The sequence below is a fragment of the Panthera pardus genome, unplaced genomic scaffold, assembly GCF_024362965.1.
Source record: "Panthera pardus isolate Hobbes unplaced genomic scaffold, ASM2436296v1 HiC_scaffold_20, whole genome shotgun sequence".
In the NCBI taxonomy this organism is placed as follows: Eukaryota; Metazoa; Chordata; class Mammalia; order Carnivora; family Felidae; genus Panthera; species Panthera pardus.
The window spans coordinates 57,439,268-57,461,796 of record NW_026526766.1 but is presented as its reverse complement, the minus strand read 5'-3'; the positions used below and the strand labels follow the sequence as shown (position 1 = coordinate 57,461,796).

General features: G+C 38.3%; 1 protein-coding gene across 3 annotated transcripts in view; it reads right to left on the bottom strand.

Moving 5' to 3' along the window:
• Positions 1-22,529, bottom strand: part of RECK (reversion inducing cysteine rich protein with kazal motifs) — an 80,181-nt gene that overhangs the window by 30,015 nt on the left and 27,637 nt on the right. For 2 of the 3 annotated variants that reach the window (XM_019454514.2, XM_019454516.2), the window contains 6 exons: positions 16,120-16,153; positions 13,521-13,718; positions 11,355-11,622; positions 8,965-9,144; positions 2,774-2,986; positions 982-1,118 (listed from right to left, as the gene is read on the bottom strand). In XM_019454514.2, the coding sequence (XP_019310059.1) occupies positions 982-1,118; positions 2,774-2,986; positions 8,965-9,144; positions 11,355-11,622; positions 13,521-13,718; positions 16,120-16,153 (1,030 nt within the window). The remainder of the gene's footprint in view (positions 1-981; positions 1,119-2,773; positions 2,987-8,964; positions 9,145-11,354; positions 11,623-13,520; positions 13,719-16,119; positions 16,154-22,529) is intronic. The other variant, XM_019454515.2, reaches the window with a different exon arrangement.

Below are 22,529 nucleotides of genomic sequence, written 5' to 3'. Positions count from 1 at the left end.
CAGCGAGGGTGGTTTTCCCTTACACTAGGATATGGTGGTTAGAGTTCTGGGAGTCATGTTGTGACGATAAAGTACCTGAAGTAACCTTGATGATGGAAACCAAGCGCTAACGAAGGCACGGAAAGCAAAAGAGCCTGGACTCTGGATGATGGAGCCACTATAACAGACTTGGACAAATTATTTCTGGGTTTTCTTTTACTTCTACCTGTTTTTCTGTTATTTGCGGTAGAACTTAGTCCTATCTGACACAGGAAAACAAAAAAATTAGGAGCTGGATCCAAGTCTGCCTTCCAGCCAGCTCGGGACACTAATGCCCCCTGGCGGCAGCACAGACACTTTCCTTACCCTGACTATCGCATTTGGTGTGTTTATGGGTTCTACTCACCATCCCTCTGGTTTCCACGACACATGGTCACCTCCTGCCAAGAAGCTCAGCTCCAGGACCCCTCAATGAGATACCAACTTATTCTTCTAGCTCTTGGCTTGGCTCTTGGCAGGAGTATTTCAGCATAGACAAAGTTCCACCTTTTTGTACTAACCCAGACCATCATTTCTTACTCCCTATTTGGTGGATCAGTCTCAGCCAATGCCTGGCTCTGGTCCACTAATATTCTGATGACAAAAAGCTGAAGATTCCCTGGGGAAATTTCACTTCCTGGACAAATCATGGCAAGGAGACAGCAATGATATGGAGCTGGCCCCATATCTAAGAATGCTGGCCCCAAATTCACTACTTAGAATTCCTGATTGATAGTAGTTTATGACTTCCTCAGTCTGATAAGATAATCACTTGTGCCTATATATTTTAAGATGACAATTCTTTTCAGGCCAAAAAGGCCAAGCAAATAAGATAAGAGTCTGCCATTGAGATAGTATCATTAAACCACATATTCTCAACAGACAGATGTTCATCCAAAGCAAACATGAAGGGCAGAGATGGAAGGGAGAAGTATTTGAAATCTAAGAAAACAAAGTACTTACTGAGGTATGTATCCAAAGGTATACAATTCTCTAGGTCATCTGTAGGTGACAGAAGCTCACAAATACTTTCAGCTGTGTGGTCCTCGGGGAATTTGTTCTGGTCCCCACATTTCTTGAGAATCTCCACACAATCTGATCTTAAAAAGAAAAATATACACAAATTTGGGGTTCAAGAACCTCCTCATGTTGTCTAATCAATATCAATCCTGTTTCTGAAGGTTTCCAGAAGGTGAGTTTTCATAACAATGTTTCACAATTGGTTAGATCAAAGTAACGGCAAAAGAAAACAGGAGTCATAGAAGACCTGAGGTTGCATAGTAGTAAGCAATGTATTATAGTATCAAAGCATCTGTAGCTTTCTCTTATCTGAGATCAAAGGCCTTGCTCAAATTTTACACTCATACAGTTACTAGTATTGATGTGACTTGTCCCTTCTTTGAAAGGAAATTAAACTAGGCTTTTTGCAAAATCACCCATCCTTTCTTTTAGGACCTTAGGCTTCCTTGCTTTTTCCTCCCTCCCTTCCTCCTTCTCTCCCTTTCTCTTTTTAAATATATTTTTAGTTATCAACATTAAGGTGTTTGGCCTGTAACAACTGGAAGTACACTATTTAAAATTTTCTCAGTCCTCCAAAGGGATTTGATTCCTTTTCTATAAATTTTCCATACTAAGAGTCTATAAATTTCCCACTGGTTGCCTCTCGCTTGTTGCCTAAGTTACCCCTCACTTTCCCCCTTACTCAGGTGATCCCCAAGTCATGCCAGAGAATTGATCTGGATTCTGTTTAAGGTTGAAATAATCTTCAATCAGTCATCAAGTTCCAAGGAGCACCAAGACGCACACCAACATCTTAGGGGGTGGACATTAACCTGGCCTTTAGGAAAGTTTTTTGGAAAAATAGATGATTGAAGATCAGCTGGCATAGATTACTATGTGGCCAATACTTTTGGTTTCACTTACTATAGCAGCTTTCCTCTTTACTTCATCCTAGATCTCCTAAGCAAACCATTCACAAAATGTTTACTAGAAACAGGCCTCGATGACTACATTCACTAATTCCTTCACTCATCAAACATTTATGGAGCACCTATTGTGTGTCAGGATTATGTTAATCACTGAAGAGGAGAAAAAGAGGAAAGAGGAGACAAGAAAAAGCAGGCACAAAGAAGAATAAACTCAAGGAGAGCAAAGTCTAACTAAATATAAGACAAGTATAGGGGCGGCTGGGTAGCTCAGTTGGTTAAGCGTCTGACTGGCTCAGGTCATGATCTTGCAGTAGGTAAGTTCAAACCCTATGTCCGGCTCTTTGCTGACAGCTCAGAGCCTTGGAGCGTGCTTCAGATTCTGTGTCTCCCTCTCTCTCTGCACCTCCCCTACTCTCATTCTATCTCTCTCTCTTAAAAAATAAACATTAAAAAAAAGACAAGTATACAAAATAAAATATAAAAATAGAATTGTGTATTGAAGGTATTCACTAAAGTTTCTGGAACTAAATTGCATAAGTTCAGATAAAGGTCTATAAAAATTTGTAGTAAGGATAAATTACTATTAGCTGGTGAAATATGGGAAGGTTCCACGGGAATGATGGGCATCTGAGAGGAGCTAAGAAACACAGGCAGTGGGCAAGTGGAGATGGAAGAGTAATTCAAGCAGAGGAGGAAAAAGTAGGAAAGCACTTGACATGTGGGGTGATGGGCAAACGAAGTGGTAGGAGGGAAAACTCTAAAGATAGGCTGTGGTTCAGATCATGGTCTGAACCAGGACTGGAGAGTCATTATTATGAGAAACTTACTTGCAGATAATACTTCCCCGGGATTTCCTATGACAAGGTTTAATCTGCAGTGAACAAGCTACTGCTTTCCACATTTCTGGCTGGCACTTCTTAATGTCAAGAACAGGTATGTTGATAAACGGCATCTTTATGCTTCCTTTCTCCCACAGCTTCATGTCATTCATGGCTCCTTGATCTGACTGAGCATTACAACTCCTAAAAAGTTCTGTTGGCCTGAAAAAGCAAAAAGGCCAGAATCGAGAGGCAATTATTTTCTAGAGAGAAGATATGGGTAAAATCCTGACATACTAATGCATCAGGAAAACCTGATTTTTTTAAAGAAAGTACCTATGACGTATCAAAGGATATCAGCTTTGCATGTATGGAGAGTCAATGTAGACACATTAAGATTTTGACTGCATCTTTCCTTTTTAACAAGAGTTAAAAACTTAAACACTCTGTATGGGACTATCATCTCTAGACTGTATCATTTCTTTCATATTACAAAATAATGAGTCCAGGTTTTAAAAACTGAGGTATAATTTATAAAAAGACAAAAAAAAAGCATTTCCATCATGTCAGAAAGCTCCCTTGTGTCCCTGTCTAGTCAATGCCCTCCCCACTGACTATACCCCAGAGGCCACCTCCATTCATACTTATCTAGAACTTTATATATAAATGAAACATATTGTATATGCTCTTTTGGGTCTGGTGTCTTTGGCTGAACAATTTTTTTAGATTTACCTTTGTTATGTATATCATAAGTTGTTGTTTCCTTTTACTGTTGAGTAGCATTCCGTTAATAAATGTACCACAATTTGTTTATCCTAGTAGTTCTCAAACTTTTGATCTCAGGACCCATTTACACTCTTAACATTACTGCATTCTCAAAAAGCTTTTGTTTATGTGGGTTACAATCACCAATATCTATGACATTATAAATCAAAACAGATCTTTTGATTCGTAGTTCTTAATTCATTTAAAAGGATAAGCCCATTACATGTAAGAAATAATGTTTTTGTGAAACATAACTATATTTTTCAAAGAAAAACTAAAATTAGTGAGAATAGGACTATTTCACAGCTTTGAAAATCTCTTTAATATATGGCTTAATAGAACACTGCTGGATTTTCGTATCTTTTCTTGACTTCGATCTGTTGTTACATCACATGTCTTTTTTTTTTTTTAAGTTTATTTATTTATTTTTGGGAGGGAGAGAGAGAATATGGGAGGGACAGAGAGAAGGAGAGAGAGAATCCCAAGCAGGCTCCACGCCGTCAGTGCAGAGCCTGATGTGGGGCTTGAACTCATGAACTGTGAGATCACGTCCTGTGCCGAAATTAGGAGTTGGTCACTTAACTGACTGAGCCATCCAGGCACCCCAATTACATCATGTGTCTTACAGCACTGGGGAAACTCCACTGTCCACTCTTGTGAGAACAAGAGTGAAAAAAGCAGATCACAGCTTAGTGTTATTATAAAAATAGTTTTGATCCCATGGGGCTTGGGGACCATGGACCACACTTTGAGAAATCCTCGTTTATTCATTCACCTGTTTATAGACAAAAAGTTTTGTTTCCAGGTTTCATGTCTCTTCATGCCTACAAAGAGCATTTGGGGTCATAACTTTCTAAGAAACTGCCAAACTATTTTCCAAAGTGGTCACACCATTTTAGACTTTAAGCCACAACATATGAAAGTTCCAGCCGCTTTACATGCTTGTCAGTCTTTTTAGTTGTAGATGCAGTTTTAAAAATTGCATTTTGCTGGGGCGCCTGGGTGGCGCAGTCAGTTAAGCGTCCGACTTCAGCCAGGTCACGATCTCGCGGTCCGTGAGTTCGAGCCCCGCGTCGGGCTCTGTGCTGACAGCTCGGAGCCTGGAGCCTGTTTCCGATTCTGTGTCTCCCTCTCTCTCTGCCCCTCCCCCGTTCATGCTCTGTCTCTCTCTGTCCCAAAAATAAATTTAAAAAGTTGAAAAAAAAAATTAAAAAAAAAAAATTGCATTTTGCTGATTACCAGTCACGTTAAACACCTTTTCATGCACTTCCTGGCCATTCAGGTATCTTCTTCTGTGAAGTGTCTTTCCAGCTACTTGCCCTTTTTAGAAAAAGTTGTCTTTTCACTATTGAGTTATAAGAGTTCTTAATATATTCTGGATATAAGTCCTGCTTCAAATATATGTATTACAAATACTTTCTTCCAGTTTGTGGTTGGCCTTTCCATTTTCTTTTTGTAAAATTTTTTAAAAGTTTATTTATTTATTTTGAAAGAGAGCGAGAGAGACCATGCAAGTGGGGAAGGGGCAGAGAGAGAGAAAGAGAGAGGATCCCAAGCAGGGTCTGCACCACCAGCACAGAGCCCGATGCAGGGCTTGACCTCACAAACCACAGTATCATGACATGAGCCAAAGTCAGATGCTTAACCAACTGAGCAACTGTGGCACCCCTGCCTTTTCATCTTATTGGTGTCTTTTGATGAGCAAAATTTTAAAAATTTAAATATTTATTTTATTTAGCTAAAATATTTTATTGGGATGTAAGTTACAAAGAATATAATGCACAGATCTTGAGAGTTCAGTAAGTTTTAAAAATTGTATTCGCCCCTGTAATCAAAGCCCCAAACAAGATATAGAATATTTCTATCACCTCATAGAGTTCCCTTATGCCTACCTCCAGCCAATTTCCTCTTCCAAAGGCAATAACTTTCTGATCTTTATCCTCATAGATTATTTTTACCTATTCTTGGATTTCATATATATGGAATTATAAAGCCTTTATTTTGTATTGGGCTTTTTTTATTCAACATAAGACTCATCCATATTTTGGGGTTTATCAGTAGTTTGGCCTTTTCCCTTGCTGTATACTATTCCATTGCTCGGCTACACCATGTGTTTTCATTCCCTTCCTGATGTACATTTTATTTATTTTTCCCCAAATTCTGGGTTCTTATGAATAAGGTTGCTATATAAGTCTTTTTTGGAATTAGATTTTCATGTCTCTTGGGTAAATGCTTTAGAATGGGATTGCTGGGTCATGGACTTGACACTGCAAGGAAACTCTTCAAAGGTCTTAAACCATCTTATACTCCAAGCAGGGAAGTATGAGAGCTCCACCTGCTTCACATATTGTCACTCAAAAAACCCCCTTTTTTTTAATGTTTATTTTTGAGAGAGAGAGCGAGAGAACGAGAGAGCAGGGTAGGGGCAAAGAGAAAGGGAGACACAATCCAAAGCAGGCTCCAGGCTCCAAGCTGACAGGGCAGAGCCCGACCCAGGGCTCAAACTCACAAACTGTGAGATCATGACCTGAGCTGAAGTCAGACACTTAACCAACTGAGCCAACCAGGTGCCCCGACTGTTAATCTTTTAATTTTAGCTATTCTAGTGGGTATGAGGAGGGATCTCACTGAGGTTTTAATTTGCATTTTGCATAAATAGTGACAAAGAACTTTTTCATATACTTAAATGGCTATTTTGATGTCTTGTTTGCTGAAAGACCCTTGATATTTTTTTGCCCATTTTTCAAATTGGGCTATTTGATTTTTTATTATGAGGTTGTAGGAGTTATTTATATATTTTGGTTGCAAGTCCTTTGTCAAATGTGTGTGAGTGTGTACATGTGATACACTGAATATTTTCTCTCAGATTGTGGCTTGCCTTTTCCAATTTTAAATGGTGTGTTTTGGTGAACAAGTGTTTACAGTTGAACCTTAACTCATTAATTTTTTTCTATTATAATTGGTATATTTTGTCTCCTGTCTATAAAATCTTTGCCTGCAGCCAGATTAAGATAATCTCCTATGTTTTCTTTTAGAAACTTTGTATTTTCAGCTTTTATATTGTGTTCTATGACCCCATCTTAAATTAATTTTTGTGTACAGTGTGAGATAGAGGTTGAGGTTCTTTTTTTTTCCATAAACATATTCAACTGTTCCAGCATTGTTTGTTGAAGAGATGTTTCTCTTTGCATTGAATTGCCTGGCTGCCTTTGTTGAAAATCAATTTACTGTGTGTGAGTCTATTCTTGATTCTCTGTTTTGTCCTACTGATCTATTTGCCCAAACTTATGCCAATTTACTTTGCTTTAATTTTTGTTGCTTTATAATAAGTCTTGAAGTCACGTACTATAAGTTCTCCAAATCTGTTATTTTTTTGAAATTTCTTTTAGCTATTCTAGGTCCTTCGTATTTTCATTTGAATTTCAGAATTAGCCCGGAAATTTCTATTTTAAAAAGCCTCTTGGGGGGCACGTGGGTGGCTCAGTCGGTTAAGCATCTGACATCGGCTCAGGTCATGATCTTTCGGTTCACGAGTATGAGCCCCATGTCAGGCTCTGTGCTAACAGCTCAGAGCCTGGAGCCTGCCTCAGATTCTGTGTCTCTCTCTCTTTCTGCTTCTCCCCTGCTAGCACTCTGTCTCTCTCTCAAACATAAACATTAAAAAAAATATTTAAAAATTTAAAAAAAAAAGCCTGTTGGAATTTTGATTGGGATTGCACTGAATCTAGAGGTCAGTTTCAGGAGAATTAACAACAATATTGAGTCTTCTAATCCATGAACATGGTAGCTCTCTCCATTTATTTACTGTCTTTAATTTCTTTCTGCAAAGTTTTCTGGTTTTCAATGTATAGTTCCTACATATTTTTTGGTCAAATTTATCCTAAGTATTTTATGTTTTTTGATGCAATTGTATAAATTTGTATTTTTAAAATAAATTTCATTTTCCAGTTGTTTGTTGTTAACATACAGGAATACAATTGGCTTTTTTTTTCTTAAATGTTTATTTTTGAGAGAGAGCGAGTAGGGGAGGGGCAGGGAGAGAGGGGGACAGAGGATCTGCAGCAGGCTCCAGGCTCCGTGCTGTCAGCACAGAGCCCAATGCAGGGCTGGAACCCACAAATTGCGAGATCATGACCTGAGCTGAAGTCAGACACTTAACCAACCGACTGAGCCACCAAGCGCCCCTATAATTGGCTTTTGTATGTTAACCTTGTATCCTGTGACTTTGTTAAATTCAAGGATTTAAGGAGAGTTTGTTTGGAGATTTTGGGGCATCTCCTTTTGTGGTTCCCACTTTTCTGGGGTTTTCTACTCCCAGCAGTCCCAAGCTCTGATCTCCAACTCCTCTGCCCAAGACTGCTGCTTTTTGCATGAACTCTTTATGCCAGGCAAGGAGACAGAGAGTGCCCATGAAGGGAAAACTGGATATGTGGCTCTCATGCAGTGTGGTTTCTACCCCTCCTGCTTTTGGTCCTTCTCTAATGACTTCAAAACAATAGTTTTTTAATATTTTGTACAGAGCTCACAATTGGTTCTTGTAGAAGTATTAGTCTGATACAAACTACTCCACCATCCCCACAAGCTAGAACTATGTGTCTAAGTTTAAATTTAAACATTTCATAGATTTCAAATTTCCTCAATCTCTAAGCCAAGTCCTTATTGGCTAACACTCTATTACCAGCTGTAAAGATATCTCAATTTTCTTATTCAAAATAATATTCTGAATACTTTTAAAAGAATGGGATTTGTGTTAGTTTGAACCTTCTTCTGGCCCAAATGATTGACTTTTTTCCTCTTTGCCCTCCTGATCTCCAGGCTGCAGCTCACAGAACCAGCCCCCTCTTGTTTAGAAACTCTCTCTGGCTTCTCTGATATGGTGTTCTCTAGGCTTTTGGATGCCTTTTTGTTTTCTTCACTGCTTGTTCAGCCATTCAGTTTTGGGCCCTTGTTTTTCTGACCATACTTGATACCCAAGAAAATACAAGTAGGTAAGAAAACATTTTTGCATGAAAGAGGGAATTCACTGAGTGAGACCTTCAACCACCCTGGAGGTCCTTCAAAGTAAACTGTTCACAAGAGGGCATTTGGATGGCCAAATTGTTCACAGTGATTTATTCTGCAATAAATTGCTTCTATTGGTTTTGTAGTAGAAGGGAGTAGGTAAGATTGGTAGACTGAAGGCAGAGAAGATTCTTTGAACTCTAGATGCTTTAAGTATCTCTAGTCTAGTCTAGTCTAGTCTTGAAGTGCTTCCTTTCTTAGAGGTGATGTATCAGATGAGTTATATAGCATTTAAAGATGAAATAAAGCAATGCTACTTCCTTTTAACTTAGCATCCAAGTAAAAATGAGAGTAAAGTGGTCTTTTCAATTACTTAAAAACAAGATAATTAATGATAAAATACTTCTATTCCATGTATAATAATTTGCTCCTACCTGTTGTTAAAATTAGTACAGTAAGTAAGATTTCTACAGCCCAACTGGCAAGGTTCCCGAACATCTGCTAAACAGGTCAACATGGACACTTCCACTGGATTGTATTCACAAAAGCGATCAAACTCTTGCCAACTCTGTGTATTGCCCCAGCTCATGCTATAAAGTTTAGTGCACAGTTCCCTAAAACAAAGGCACAAATATAGAAACACAGGTGAGCCAAGTGAATACATAGTTTAGAATATGAACAAGAAAAAAGTACAAAAACCAAAAGACTAAAATTTATCCCCTAGAATTTAGAGCCATAAGCAGAACTTTTCCATGAAAATGTTAGCCTTCTTTTATTACCCATCTCTTTCCTTTATGCCATGGTTGCTACAAAGCTCAGTGCTAAAGGTAATGTTTAATTATATTTGTACATCTTTATTCTTGGCACAATTATCTTCCATTTCTGATCCCTCTTTTACCTTTCACGTAAGAGAAGGCATACAGTTTTTCCTTCACAAAGATAGATTCCCCTATATTTATATTTATTTACTTCCTATAAATAAAGTAAAACTGTGTAGTAAAACTGTGACAAGGTCCTCAGACCTAAGAAGCTTTACAGACTTAGGGTTCACTAGTTTCTCCCTGAAAAATTATCCCAAAGTCATTTATCTTCCTTAAGATACACCCAGATAGTCTACATGTAAAGGCTTATGAATTCCAAAGCTTCTATATACTATTGTAGTTAATACATGACAATCTTATTTGTAGTACTTGATGATTACAAAGCAACTTGACTACATGCATATAACTAAACTAATATCAGTACCATTTCTCAAGTGCCTTCAAATTAGTTTAATTTTTAAAATTTATAAATTTAATAAAAATGTAAAAAAACATAAAATTTAATACTACCAAAATACACAAAGTCATAAGTAAAAATTCTCCACTCCTGCCACATTTTATTTGACTCTCATTATTAAACCTTTGAGGAGGATGTCTTTACTTTTATAAGTTTGCTCATTCATTCTACTGATTTTTACTGAGTGCCTATTTTGTGTTAGACCCTGTTCAAGGCACTGGATATTCAGTGGTAAATAAGAGAGACGGGTCCCTGCTCTCAATGGAGCTTATACATCATAGAGATAAAGAAGGTGGGATCAAGTTATATTAGGTACTTTGAGCTGGGAACCAGTCCTTTCTCTAGCCCTTAACTTTCTCTATGACCTTGGACAGACTGTTTAACAACATCGCAGAATTAGTTTTCTATATATAAGCAAGAATTACACAAACTGACACCATAAGATGTCATAAACTGACATCATAAGGTGATACAATCATAATGTTTCACGAAGAGGAAATAAGATGAAAATAAACCACAAAGCCTTACATCAAGGTAAGGCAGGGCAAAGTGTTTTTCAGTGAAGTTCTTCTAGGATAACACAGAGATTCCAATCTCCAATGGCTTTAGGGCATAAACTCTTTTAAAGACATTCAAGGAATTACTCAGCATCCCTCTCATAAATATATTTATTAATGCAATCCAATTTCCTTAATTACAGGACCAAATTAACTTCTCTTTAAGATCTTCTGTTAATTTTCTTTGGATATTTTCCAGTTTTTTAAAATATCTTTGGTAAAGTTTGATGAGCTACTCTAGGCACAATTTTTGCTAAAGGTCCATTCCATTTAGAAACCACAGAAAAGACTGTTTCATTCCTGGTAGATGATATTAATTTCAGGATGTCCTAGTAATATATACTTCTTTTTCACCTAAAATCTCCCTAATAAAGCAAACTTCTATTTCACCGGTGTTCTACCACGACCTTAGTAATCTCCATTTATTCTTGTCTCTAGATTGTTTCTTCCATCTTATATTTGTGTTAATTTTTTATCCCTAAGTGTAACATCCAAATGAACGCTAATACACTGCTATCTACCTTTGTGTATGAGTGCCAATCCAGATCATTCACCAATATATGCAAAAGGTTGGTTAATGTTCAAAGTTTCATAATTTAACAAAGAGAAATATGCCTTAGACGTCAGATCAAAACATCTTCTAAACTGTAAGCTTACTTAATGATAGCCTTGAGGGTAGAATCCAAATTGCACCATCTTTAAATATTTATTATCCTGCCAATGCTAATCGTCTATACCCCCAAACACAGTTCTTTTAGCACTTGATGTTCAAAAACAATGTTTTCTATAAACAACACTCAATAAATATTTGCTAGATGAAAGAGTTTGTATCTTCTCAACTCCTGAGTTTATATCTTCTCAATTCCTGATGAAAGAGTTTATATCTTCTCAACTCCTGTGAGAATATAACATACATTTGCTAGCACTTAAAATCACGAATTAAAATGCTATTTTCTACTGGTTTTAATAAAGGAAAATGAGATACTGACCTACATGTTGAAGTGTTTGCTTTAGAACAACAATGCAATTTAGCCCCATCAAGGCCCGTAGAGGGAGGAGGATGTAGAGTGACTCCAGGGTGAACAGATTGTGAGCTTTCAAGAAAACACTGCCAAAGAGGATCCTGAGGCAAAGGCTGAGTTTTACAACCCTCGATGAGGCCATCAACAATCTCCATTTCTGTTTTCTTAGACATCAGAATTCTCTTGCAGGCATTTTGGCAAGCATGGTCTTCAGCTCTGTCACAGCAATATAAACCTACGTTTTCAGGATACATGTGGCTTAATTAGCTGATTTTATGTCACACACTGCTCAGAACAGACGAACATGGTGGTGTACTGGAAACAATACCACTCAATCACATGTCAATATCTGCAGTACACAGGGCCTACCAAATTTTCTCTCCATTACTTTGCAGCATAGCAAATAGATACCTACGTGGACTAGGTATCTATTTCCAGAATTCACCACTGTCCCAGTCATGGGATCTTTGGCATCAGTTCTACATAAATGAAAGGTCATCTCGTCTTCCACCTGAGAAGCCCTTACATGTAAAGTATCTTAAGTTCCTGGAAAAGGTACTATACATTAAACTGGAATTATTTCATCCTAGAAACAACTGCCTACAAGGGATTACGTTCTTGGCAGAGTGAGAGAGGAATAATTTCAATAGCAAAAACCACAAACACCGTATTTCATGACATTCTGGGATATAAAGCTCTTATATATCTATACAAGTTAATCAATCTAAGTTGTAATTTAAATAATACAATAGCAAACTGACAAAATGTCAGTTTCCTTCTGCTTTTAATTTTCTACAAAGAATCAGAAAATAAAAGCACTTCCAATCAGATTACAGATTTCAGAAGGGGTTCTTTGAAGTAGTTTTCTCAGGTGTCTTTGACTTTTTAAGAAACGTATTCAGGCATACCTTCTTACAGCTTTCTTTTCCAGATTTCCTATGTATCAGTATAGACATTTGAGATGGTTGTTCTTCTACCCTTAAAACATCTTGCTGGTTTTTGTTTTTGTTTGTTTGTTTGTTTATACTTTGAGCTGCTACCACCTTAGCTCCAGCAGCACCTCTGTATAGCCTAAATGTCAATTTCTATAACTCTGCCTTTAAAATGAATGAAGATCATTTGTGGCAAATGCTTCATCCTCTGATATTCACCATACAGCCACACCACAGTACGTCGTAAGCTTTAGAGCTCTCCTTTAGATGCTGGACTCACAGGGCACATAGTACTGCTTCTGAGTTTACAAAAACAAGTCTTTCAGTATCCCAGTATAAATCAAAACACTGGCATCCAGCTTATAAATCTTGTCTTTTGTCAGTTTGGTTAATTAGTCAATTGTTTAAAGTTTGTTCATCTCTAAATAAAGAAGATGGATTATAGGATGTACAAAGCTGAGACTTTGAAGACCCGTAAGGTGCAGGTTCATTAGGAGGCCCTGATTTTCAAAAGTATCAGGATTTCTTCTCATTTTTATGATGCTTTTATTATAAAAGTAATAACTGCTCACCATAAAAATTCAAGCATCACAAAAACACATAATGTAGAATAGGTATATAACTAACCATATTATACAGTTAGTTCTACAACTTGCTTTTTTTTATTATGCCTTGGACTTTCTATATAAACATACTTTTTTATTTGGATTACATAGTATTTTTATTATACAGATATATAATTTATTTCATCAATTTTAATCAATACCCTATAGATGGGTATTTGAGTTATTTCTAATTTTTCTCCATTACCATCAGTGTTGTAGCAAACATCTTTGACGTGCGTAGATATATTTTTGCAAATTTATGAGTTTTCTTGAAGGAGAAATTCTAAGAAATGGGATTCCTAGATTAAAAGGTATGGTCATTTGAAATTCTCAATTTCCCATCAAAATATCCATACCAATGAATTCTCCCATCCTCAGAAACAAAGAGTGCTTGCTTCCTCATACCATTGACAGCTCTATCTTCCTTGGTACCTTTCAGCTGTGACCATAATATCCAATCTGCCAAATCTAAACACCAAAGGAAGTCCGGTGTTTCCCAAATGACCGAGACTACAGATATCTACAAGAATTTTCTTCCTTTTTATAAATTATTTTACCAAAGATTGAAACAAGAGAAATATATCAATTTTACTTACTATCTGTTGGGTTCCTCATTGGATAAGATTGGGTGTAATTGTTCACACAGTGTATTAATTGTGGACTAACAGAGGCACAATAGTTTTCCACTGCTTTGATCTGAGATGGGCCAGGAGAAGAGTCTGTTCGAAAGATGGCTTGACAGTATTCTCGGCAGTTTGTGTGATGGCCTGCATAACTGCAACAAACTGAGCCCACTGAGGGGGAAAAAAGGAGAGGTTGTTGGAATGGAAACAGCTATTTGGTAACAATAAAGCATCATAATATTGATAGAACAATTCGCAACTTTTTGAATTGGAGAATAAAACCATGCCACAGGAGACAATTACTTTAAATCAGCACTACTTTCAGGATAGTATACTCCAAATAAGACATTTCGGAATAGGACATTCAGGTGCTCACTGGTACAAGGAAGTCTTATTTGTCAACTTAGAATCTGTATAGTCCGGTGAGTCTCGGCAGGAGCAGCACACCCCTTGGGAGACTATGGAGACACGTGGAAGTATTTTGGCTTTCATGATGACTTGGGGAGCTACTGCTAATATTTAGTGCATGGGGACCAGGGCTGTTTACTCTGCAATGTACAGGGCATTCTCACAGCACCAAAACTGTCTCCAAAAATGCTAATACTGCCCATGCTGAGAACCGCGGGCACAATTTCTTTCCATGTTAGACTTGTGGAGATTTATAAACAAAGCAAGGCAAACAAAGCCAAAATAAAACAAGACCCCTCCGGGGGGTTTTATAAAATAGGACCAGTAAAAACTAAGAGATATCAGGCTCATTTCATAAATTTGACAGTTATATAACTGTGTATCTTGAAAGAAATCTCAAAAGTTCTGTTCCATTTGAACATCTCCAAGAACATGCCTAAGTTGAAACAGTCTTTACCTCACAACTGACGTGAGCTGCTTTAATACTGAAAAGTAAACCCCGCATTTGAAATACATTTATGGATTTATGTATTTTTAGAAATCAAGGAGGAACCATCTCAGGTATCTGGGGAGAGCTGGATGTGTGGCTAGGGGTACAGATGTGGGATTTAAACTGGAGAAGAAAAAGAGACCCTCACAGGAGAGGTTAGGGGGTCTGTGGAGGGCTTAAGGGAACCAAGATGGACATATGGCAGGAAAACAGGTAAGAGAAAGGCAGGTAGGAAATCTCTGATAATTATTAGAGGTCGTGGAGGAAAGAGAATCAGGTTTCTGGTGAATTCCACAGACCAGGGAATGAGCAGGGAATCCAAGCAACTTCCAGAAATAATGACAATGATAGAACTATACGCAAATTAAACTAGGGCTGAACTGATGCAGGATAGGCCTTGGTTTCCTGTACCAGGAAACAATTTCATAATTACTGTGCCACCTGTTTTTAACTTGTAATTACTACTTACTGTGCTCACTGCTGAACTGTTCAATTTCAACACAAAGAATAATTAATGGCTACATTTATCACTGTTAACCTTAGTGAGGATAAACTGAGGGATGGGGGAATACTGAGGACAGAAGAGATAAGTGAGAATAAGCCAAGGATGCCCATCTTCTGATTCCTCCATGAGGCTGGCTTCCTCACTAGTGTGGGAGGACAAAGATTATGTGCGACACTATCTGGGAAACTGTGAATTAAGCCCTAGTTTGCAAGGGTTAGAAGATAAAGTGCAGCCAGCTAACGTTTCTTATTATACTTTGATAAACCAAACTGCCAAACTAATCCAAACAACTCTTCTGTTCCTCAGCTGTGTTTTCCCAGCTGTAACTGCTCTCACTACTCCCTTTACCTGTGATGCCCTTCTTCCCATCTGCACTGTTCATATCTTGTCCATCCTTCAAGGCCCAGCTCAGCTACCAACTCCATGAAGCCACCTCTAAAACCCTGGCAGGGGGTGCCTGGGTGGCTCAGTCGGTTGGGCGGCTGATTTCGGCTCGGGTCATGATCTCATGGCTCAGCTCGTTTGAGCCCCGCGTTGGGCTCTGTGCTGACAGCTCAGAGCCTGGAGCCTGCTCTGGGGGATTGTGTCCCCCTCTCTCTCTACCCCACCCCCGCTGGCACTCTGTCTCAAAGGTAAATAAACATAAAAAAATTTTTTTTTTAAACCCGGGCAGGATGTGATCCCTCCTTCCTCTGAACTCTTGCAGCAATTTTATCAGTGCCACTATCCCATATCTTCCATGTTCTAGAGTTTTTTTGTGCACAGATTGTGTCCTCACGTGCATGTATGTCTGCACAGAGCAAGCAGTCAGTAAACATTTGCTGAGTGAACTGAGAGGAAGCCTTCAGCAAGTGCTACATTGTATGACCTGGGAATGCTTAATTTCTGTAAGTAATCCTATTTATTCAAGGGGAGCATGATATTTCCATCTAACAGCAGTATCTGCTTTGCAAATCTGCATTTAAGACATGGCAATTGTCATAATTCATGAATGGCCTGGACACCCTAGAGGAAAGAGCCTATGAGAACACTGATGGGCTTTTAGGCAGCTTACTAACAGCCCACATCATAATACCAGGTCTTGGCAATATTTATAACAGCTAAATCGTATTCTGTAAACTGTGTTTTGCTCCTTGGACTGCTCATATAACCATTGACAAAATACTTACTTTCATTTCTGCTAATGCAACTGAAAAGAGCATTCTGCAAATTAAAGAAAAACAAACAAATTAACCACCACGCAGAATTTCTAATTTTATTCCACTTTATGGTTACATGGAAATCAGAATATCAAACTATTTAATTCTTCTCCAAATCCAAAGCTGAAGATGAAGAAACTGAGATGGCATCCTGGTGAAAAAAGAAACCACCATCTAACACATACTGGGGGTCAAGATCCTCATCCTGAGCCATAAGCTGATCATGTTATAGCAAACCATGTTTATGTAAAGCTGTACCTGTGTATGTGGGGGTAACCTACAATGTATTAATCTCAATTATCTCTTGCAGTATATAAAAGGGCTCCCAGAAGATAATATAATAAAAGGTATTTAGGGAAACAGAGATTTCATGTAACTGCTGCATTTTAGAGTTGAAACGTGCTCAGAGAGCATCCCTAATTGTTCTCAAACATGGCCATGCACTAGAATCACCTGGGCTTCCTAGGCCTTACTCTACACTTACAGAATCAGAATCTGGGAATGAACCACAGAAATCTACATATTAAGGCTTCCAAGATTATTCTTATGTAATTATTGAATCACTATATGGTACTCCTGAAACTAATATTAACACTGTTTGTTAATTTTACTAGAATTAAAATAAAAAATAAAAAGATGATTCTTACGTAGTCACCCTGGGATGTTGGGGTATCTCTCTACCATTTTAAAGATGAACAAACCGTTTCCTCATCAGAGGGGAAACTGCCCCAGGTTACAGAGCAAGTCAAAAGCAGATAATGAGAATAGAATTAGTATTTCTAGAGTTCTTAGATCACTGTTCAGAAAATATCACACTATGTTAAAGTCACCGTAAGGAAAATAAGAGGTAAAACAAGACGAAAACAAAAAACTCCTTGTTCAAAGCCATTTGGATATTTAGAGCTTACAGGCTATGATTAATATCTCTTACAAGTAAAAGAATGAATTCCTAAAAGAAATAATATAGGCATAAATAAAAGGTAGATGGAAATCAAGTGTTCTTACAGTTGAATAGACATGACTTTGGCTTTTAGTTGTAGCTAAATCATAAGCCGGCTATGTGATCTGGACTTTTAAAAGGACCAGCTTTACTGACATTAAAAATCTACCTTCAAGGATCCATCTATGTAGTTGTGTGAAGCTGTACTACACTCATTTTCTCCACTAAATAATATTCTACTGTAGAAATAAACCATACTCTATCCATTTAAAACAAAAACAAAACAAAAACCCAGGCCTCACAGATAAGGGCTAATGAATTGGATCAGTATGACTTCTTTCTGCTAGGGCTCTCATGAAGCAATATGAGGAGTGAAAATAAACATTCTTGGTGTTCTTTAATACTCATTTCTAGATCTCTCTTCATCTATTTTTCTTTGTTTGACTTTTCAACTACCTGTTACAGATAGCCATCTATTTTGGTCGTGGTTTTAGGAACACTTTCCATAAAATGATCTAAATCAATATTAAAAAGCAATCTGCTACTGACTTTCCAGCCCCCTTTGATTCTCATTGTCTTTCTTTTTCTAATAAACTGGTTGTTCTTTTGGGCTTGGCTGTTTTGACCTTGTACTTGAAGGAGTACATTTATTATCTTGGTGGCCATCCTGAGTCGCATGGCCTGATCTCCAGTTTTGATATTCTTCCAATTACTCACACAAGTCTCCAGAGCAGTGGTTCTCAACTAAGGGTGATTTGCTTCCCAGGGGACATTTGGCAATATCTGGAGACATTTTTCGTTGTCATAACTGGAGGAGCAGCGTGTGCTGTTGGGATCTAATGGGTAGAGGAGTCCAGAGATGCTGTAAACATCCTACAGTGCGCATGGCAGCTCCCTGACAACAATAACAAACAACAGCCCAAAATATCAATAGTGCCAAGGTTCGGACACCCTGTTCTAAAGACTTCCAATTTGTTCAAGCTGGAATTTTGGAAATTTGACCTTCCAAATAAAAGAAATATCACTGAGTTGACGTGTAGATCACTTCACTTTAGAGAGATACTAAAGGAAGGACACAAAACCTGAAAAATGTCAGCGATCACCTAATTCAACCCCTTATTTGACCAAAGCCAGTGATGGAGGCCTGAAAAGGAGAACTCTAGCTTTTACCCACAAATGGGTTGGCAGACTATGGCACACAGGCCAAATCTTGCCTGCTGCCTACTTTTGTAAATGAAGTTTTATTGGAACAGTCACACCCATTTGTTTACATACTGTATATGGCTACTTGATACTACAATGGTAGAGTTGAACAGACAGAGGCCATACAAACTGCAAGCCTGAAATATTTGAGATCTGACCCTTTACAGAAAAAGTTTGCCAACCCCTGATGTAGGAGGGCACAACTGTCTCCCTCCATGGCACAACCAGTCTTCAGAAATGTTCCCTAATCACCTCTCATTTCTCTTAATGTTCATTGATAGACCTTTCAAGGATAGATTTACCTTAATTTATCAAACTAAAAACATTCATATTTCAACACGGCAGTACCTTTGGTATTGATGCCATTTTTACATCTCTATTTTTATCTTTATTAATTTTAAGGTTTTAAAGAATGGTCCTTCATTTAAATATACCAGTTTTTGAAGAATTCATCAATTCTCTGTTGCTTACTTCATACTCATGATTTCAAACTCTGATCATACCCCTCTCTTTAATAAAGGATTCTTAACCTTAGGATACCTTAGCTAACTATATCTATTATATGAACTATAAGCAACTCTACCTTTTCACTGCTTAAACTATTGCTGATTAGTTTGAAAGGTCTTAAGACACACATAATGAGTTACACCATTAACTTATAATTTCTTCATCTCTTAAGACATTTCTTAACTCCTGGAAATGTCTGGTCGCCATCTGGTGGCAAAGGAGGTAACTGAGGCTTTATACTAAAGTATGGAGCCTCTTCTGACCTTTTGCCACCAATACTATACCCACTGTGCCTCCATAGATCAGCTCCCCCGCTCCGTTCATCTTACTCTAGAATAGATAAAAATTACAGTGTTACCAAGATGAAGATCTACCACAACCTCAGAGACCCAAGAACACAGGCGGATCCCAAGAGATCTGCAAATCCAAAAGCCTTCACTATCCAGCTGGAGACAGATGTACACAGCAAACAAAGGGCAGAGCCAGGGCTACAACCCAGACTGCTCTCTCATGACACTATACCGTAAGAAGACTGGATTCTTCTTTTGAATGAGGCCAGTGCAAGGTTGCATTTACGTCCACAGAATAATATCTTTTCAACAGTCTCCTTTTTTAGAATCAGCACATTAAACTGTGGGGAAAACAATCATTTCTTGAGGGTAATATTATTTCCCTTAAAGATACTTGATCATGAAATCTTTCCTCGGGTAGCTACTTCCAGTTCTCTGCCCTACTCTTGCGGGTTTTGAGAGAACTTCAGCAAGCCCTTCCACCCAGCATTGGGTTGCCCAGAGGGCAAACCCGGCAGAAAAACTAAAATACAAAGTAAAATCAAAGTAAAGCGAACCATATGTGATCCTTCAAGCCACACTGACCCTCCTTTAGGTGAAGAGCCATTGGGGTGCATCTGGGAGGTAGACTTTCCTGGTCAAATCACTTGTTCAGAAGTTGGGTCCGTGGATCTATTTTCTGTCCCGGCCACACACACTTTTCCATTTCTGGGACTCCTTTCTAACATTTCTCCATTTGCCCACTCATCTCAATCCTTTCCCTGGCCACCACCCTTCTGCTTCTGGTTCTCCCAGCTCCCTCCCCATCCTCACCAATGATGAGGATGATGAAAACAAAACAAACACTGACCACATGAATCTTGTAAAAAAAGAAAGAAAGAAAGAAAGAAAGAAAGAAAGAAAGAAAGAAAGAAAGAAAGAAAGTTTGACTTTAGAAGTTTTAGTTACTTCTGGACAAAGACCCAAAAGAGAACATTTTATAAACTGTTACTTAAGAGTCTCTGGGAGGGAGGGGAAAGTGGGTGATGGGCATTGAGGAGGGCACCTGTTGGGATGAGCACTGGATGTTGTATGGAAACCAATTTGACAGCAAATTTCATATATAAAATAAAGAAAGAAAGAAAAAAAGAAAGATTAAAAAAAAAACATAACCTGTTATTTAATGTTCCCTATTCCCAAGGCTACTAGTTAAAAGTAAAGGAGCTGCTTTATTCCTAAGGCCTCAAAAATAAAATGTTTCTTTTTCATAAATGGACTGAAATTTCTCCCACTTTGAAGTTTTGCATTTCGTATGAAGAATCTAGCTCATCAAATGCTAAGTTGGAGATATTAAATAAGTGACCTTTATTTTATTTTAAGTAAGCTCTATGCCCAATGTGGGACTTGAACTCACAACCCAAAGACCAAGGGTTGCATGCTCTACACACTGAGCTAGGCAGGCACCCCTCCATAATTGCCCTTTAAAAACAAACATGTTTTTAAACCTCTACAAGATGTTTTTTCCTTGTTGTGGACACTATGGCTTTTTAGTCAAAAAGTTTAAGCGACTAGATTATGTAAAGGATTTAACAGCATGATATGAATATCGCTAAACAAGTGATTCTTCAATTTCTTCAGCCTCCCAAATAGTAAATATCATTTTAAGAGTTGGATAAAAACAAACACCCACAACTAAAATAAGATTAATAGGTCTAGACTGCTCAAAGAAATTTGCTCATTATCACCAGAGCATCCAACCAACTGGAAGCAAATTCAAGGGCAAGTAATATCTGCAGTGTAACACAAGATCTAGAACAGAACTCAGCACAGAATGTTTGTGGTAGAGTGACTGTAATGATAGCCCCAGTTCTTCACATTTCCCCCTATCTCTCTCTCTCACATTAACTTTGGACTTAGCCATGTGGTTTTTTTGGTCAAGTGGATAGTAGCAAGCTTGAAGCAAGCAGAGGCCTGCACAGACACTTGCATCTTTCCACTCCCTCTCTTGGGCCCCTGTCATCACCATGGGAAACATGACTGAGAGGGCTAGAAGACACACATGGAGGAGAGCTGAGCTGACTTAGCTAAGAGCATCCTAAGTCAGCTAGGCTCACGCTGACCTGCAAGCTGATTGTAGACGCATGAGTGAGCCCAGCCCAAATCAGCTAAGCTTGCTTGGCCAGGTCAGAACTGCCTACCTGGACTGTAGAGTCATAAGAAATGATAAACTGTTATTGTTTCAGGCTATGGAGTTTTTGGATGGTCTGATTCACATTATTGCGATAACAGACAGAGTATTCAGTGTTTTCTGGACTCATTCAGAGATTGCCTAACTCACTGACATTTATACAAAGTTTCCACATAAAATTGCTATTTACTCTGAGACAAAGAACCTTGTGTAACTCAGCTGTCCAGAATGGCAAAATTTCTGTTAAAAAATTCTATCTATAAAAATACTAACTGTATAGCACCTATCCGCAGGCAACAAATTTCTGTTCACCCTTTAAATCTTACCTGCTCTGTGAAGACTTTCCCATTACACTGGGCATTGTCTGTTTGTTTTCTTCAGGCTCCAATGTGTCTTGTACAGACTTTTGGCAATGTACTTGTCTCACTGTATTGTAATGACCTATTTGTCTCTTCCCACGGACTAGGCTATGAGCTTCTTGCAGACAGTGGCTAAATCCTTTCACCTTGTGCCCTGAGAACAGTGCCTGAGACACATTAAGTGTCCCAGTGCAGTGAAGGTTGAGTGAATGAATGACAGACGCAAAGACAACTGAAAGGTGGATTCTGCCCCAGGAACTCAAGGGTTGAGTATTAAAAAGTGACCTGTAAACAAAGAATTATACTATAAGGTGACAAATGCTATAATCAAGCATGTAAAGTAAAGGGGAAGTAGCAGTCAATTTTATGTGTGTAGAGGTAACAAGGCTGGGCAGGGAAGGTTTTTCAAGAACCGTCTAAGCCAGAATTTAAGGCAAAGGTTGTTGCCAGTTGGACAGGGAGTACTGGTGTGCTAGGACCAACTTTTGCAGGGCTTGGGGTGGAGGGAAAGTCCTGATTTGTAGTATTTACTGATGTTTGTGGTGAAAATACGCCCCATCATGGCTGATTTCGGGTTAAAAACTGGCTGGCAAAATTCCTGAATATTTAACAAGCAGTTTTCTCTAGCTAGTAGGAGCTGGCTCCAGCATACCACTGGAGGGGGTAATAGGATGGATTCAGGGAGAGGGAATTCTAGGTAGCACAAACAGGTTGTCCAACTACAAGTAACAATCTGGGAAATCACAAGTAGCATACTACTGAAGTGTAAAGGAGAAGAGTCAGCAGTTAGATGGAGAAAAGCTTAGTTTACCAGGCTGAGGAACATGAACTATATCCCATAGGTGAGCCATTGAAGGGTTTTAAGTAAGGGAGTGACATGACCATATCTGGTCTTTAAAGAGATCATCTTAGGA